The sequence below is a fragment of the Charadrius vociferus genome, unplaced genomic scaffold (genome assembly GCF_000708025.1).
Source record: "Charadrius vociferus isolate BGI_N301 unplaced genomic scaffold, ASM70802v2 scaffold185, whole genome shotgun sequence".
Classification (NCBI taxonomy): domain Eukaryota; kingdom Metazoa; phylum Chordata; class Aves; order Charadriiformes; family Charadriidae; genus Charadrius; species Charadrius vociferus.
This window is the reverse complement of record NW_009648955.1, coordinates 5286276-5289084: the sequence shown is the minus strand read 5'-3', so window position 1 is coordinate 5289084 and position 2809 is coordinate 5286276. Positions and strand designations below refer to the sequence as shown.

Genomic DNA, 2809 nt, shown 5'->3' with positions numbered 1-2809 from the left:
CTGGACGTGGCCTTGGGCAACCTGGTCTAGTGGGAGGTGCCCCTGCCTATGGCAGGGGAGTTGGAACGCAATCTTCAAGGTCCTTTCCAACCTAAACCATTCTATGATTTAAAATTTATTATCATTACAAAATCAAGATAAAAAGACTTATCCATTGACATTGCAAGTATTAGATTGCAACCCCTCAAACCACTTCACAAAGAAGGCAGGAAGGATCCCTGGATATTCCCCCAAAAATGGAGATGGCAAAGCAAAGCAGAAGGCCATGTTGCAATCTTTTTTTTTCCCCACAAGAAACATGCTTATTATTAAAAAAAAAATGTTATTTCTTGCACTGCTATTGCTGCACAAGTGTCACATACACTCAGAAAAAACCAACAGATTTTGGTGAATAACAAAACCCTAAGCCAGTTTAAGAATATTAACAAAAGAATGTGGATCCTGTTTGACCAACAATAAATAGGCTGCTTAGGTGAAGGATAAGTGAATAAGAATCAGAAAATTTTGGCATGTATTCACCAGTTATCCCAGTATATTGTTTTTCCTTCAGGCACAAGCCAGCTTCAGAGTTTGCAGATACAGTACTACTAGCAATTTTGTGATGGCCAGTCCTTCAATTCCTTGGAACCAACCAGAAGATCAATTACAAATCATCAAAACAGTCTTTGTACCCTTGGAATCCCATAATTACTTGACTTATGAGATAAACTGAGTATTTCAAGCTTTTGCAAATAGTAAGCTGTTTCAATTAGTACTTCGTTCCATGTTTCCTCCATACTCAAGGTTTAAAGGCTATCTAGGCCTTGTATCCTACAGTAGACCACCATCTCTGAAGGGAGATTTCCAAATCCTACTGTATGAAACTCAAAAGGCTACTGCAAGAGTGGAAGTGAACAGAAAGACAAAACTATCAATGAAAACTGCACCTGGAAGATTATGAATATAGTCATGAGGTACAGCAACCAAAAGCCAAGCTGAGATAAGTCTTGAAGGATACAACAATAACCAGTTAAGACTCTTCAGAACCACAGTGACAATACAGTAGAGGGCTAGCTAGGCAAGGAAGACTAGGTGTTGCCAACCTTGTCAGTTTCTAACATAAAACTCAGCAACAAAAGTGAATTATCCACCAGGAACTGCACTGGCAAAATAGCCAATAAAATCAAGCACATAGGTGGTGCAAGGTAGCACAACCAAGATGAAAACAGCAGTCAGTACATCAAGCCCAAAATGGTTGGAAAACCAGTTATTTAAGTATTACAGAATTTAGTCAGAGACAGCCAAACATAATACTTGGAAAAAACACTTGCTACACTGGAGGAAGGTTACTACTGGAGTCTCTACAAGATAAGACCTCGGGATCAAGACTCATTAGCAACCACAGCATAAAATGTAAAAACAAAGCCTGTTGATAGACTAATGCTGGGGCACTATGAAAACAGGAGAGGTTTATAATATCAAAGGAAGAACAGCACGGCCTTGCAGACTGGCAGAGCAAGAATAGAATGAAATTAAAAAATATTTTAAAAATCATTTACTTACAGACTAAGCATTTGTCTAAGAGTTGATTGCTTGAAAATGACTCAAGAGGAAGCCCCAAACATGCCAGCTGAGTCCAAAATTATAAATAGACAGTATGGTCCCAGCACCAGCTGAATAAGCTCTAAGGAAATTCCACCTCATGTACCATCTACAATTCTGCTTATGCACATCCAGGAAGGAGTACTTCAAGACAAGTCAAGTCACTCCAAGTACAAACGAACAAGTGTTGACACTGAACAGTAGGGATAATCAAAAGAAGGCATAATTTCTGAAGAGTTATGTGGCTAGCTGGCAAAAAAAAAAAAAAAGCCAAGAGAAGGTATGACTGCTGTGCATACTTATATTGGGGGTAAACATGAAGGAAAGCCAAGAACTACTTTGAATCAAACAAAAAGTTGATGTGGGAGTTAACAAGTATAAAATGGCCATGGTTAAATTTAGGCTGGAAGTTAATAAGGATCCAAACAACAGTCAGGCTCAGCTTGCTCTCTTTCAAAAGTGGAAGAGAAAACCTGAAACACTTCCAAAACTCATTAAAATGTGTACAAAGAGCTACAGGATCCAGTGCCCAGGAAGGCAAGGAACTACAATCCTGAGACTCCCTCCAGTTGCACGTTCTAAAATTTAACGAACAGGTGTGTTTTAAATGAAACTTTTTTAATTGGTCAGATAATCACCTGCATGTATAAAAAGAGACACTTAGAAACACCAGAAGAAAGAATGGATTTTGAGGACACCTGCAAGATTATCTCAGAGCAGTCAGGGATCTCTAACACGAGGCCAAATGCTGCACTTTGGAAGAACGGCTCAGAGCGTCCAGAACTGTGACCTGGCTCCTTACCTGACTGCAAATACTTCATCTTAAAAGCACCCGCAAGCTTTAAATTCAGCCCCTTCCAAAGCAGCTCCCCTATTTGGGGAAGGGAGAAAAGGCTAATAACAAGCAAACCCTTTCCATCTGATCCCTCTCACTCACTCGTGCTCAGCCACATCGGGCAGGTAAGCCGCGTTCTCTTGCGAGGGGTGTGCCATAAAAACCACATCCAGGCCCTCAAACGCTCCAGCCTTTATCAGGTCTATTTTGCCTCCTCCTTGTTCTTCCGCAGGCGTCCCCAGCACCGTGACCTGCAGCACGAACGTAGAGAGTCAGGGGCCGAACGGGGACCGGGGGAGGAGGGAAGGGAAGGGAAGGGCCACAGCCTCCGCCCTCGGGAGGGCTCTCACCTGGACGGCGACGGGCGCCGGCTGCGGCAGGGTCTCCAGGGCG

At 42.3% G+C, this 2809-nt stretch overlaps 1 protein-coding gene across 1 annotated transcript in view; it reads right to left on the bottom strand.

Moving 5' to 3' along the window:
- PM20D2 (peptidase M20 domain containing 2) overlaps positions 1-2809 on the bottom strand; it is a 19398-nt gene that overhangs the window by 15918 nt on the left and 671 nt on the right. Inside the window, exons 2-3 of the mRNA XM_009887532.1 lie at positions 2767-2799; positions 2519-2667 (exon numbers count right to left, since the gene is read on the bottom strand). Coding sequence (XP_009885834.1) covers positions 2519-2667; positions 2767-2799 — 182 coding nt within the window. The remainder of the gene's footprint in view (positions 1-2518; positions 2668-2766; positions 2800-2809) is intronic.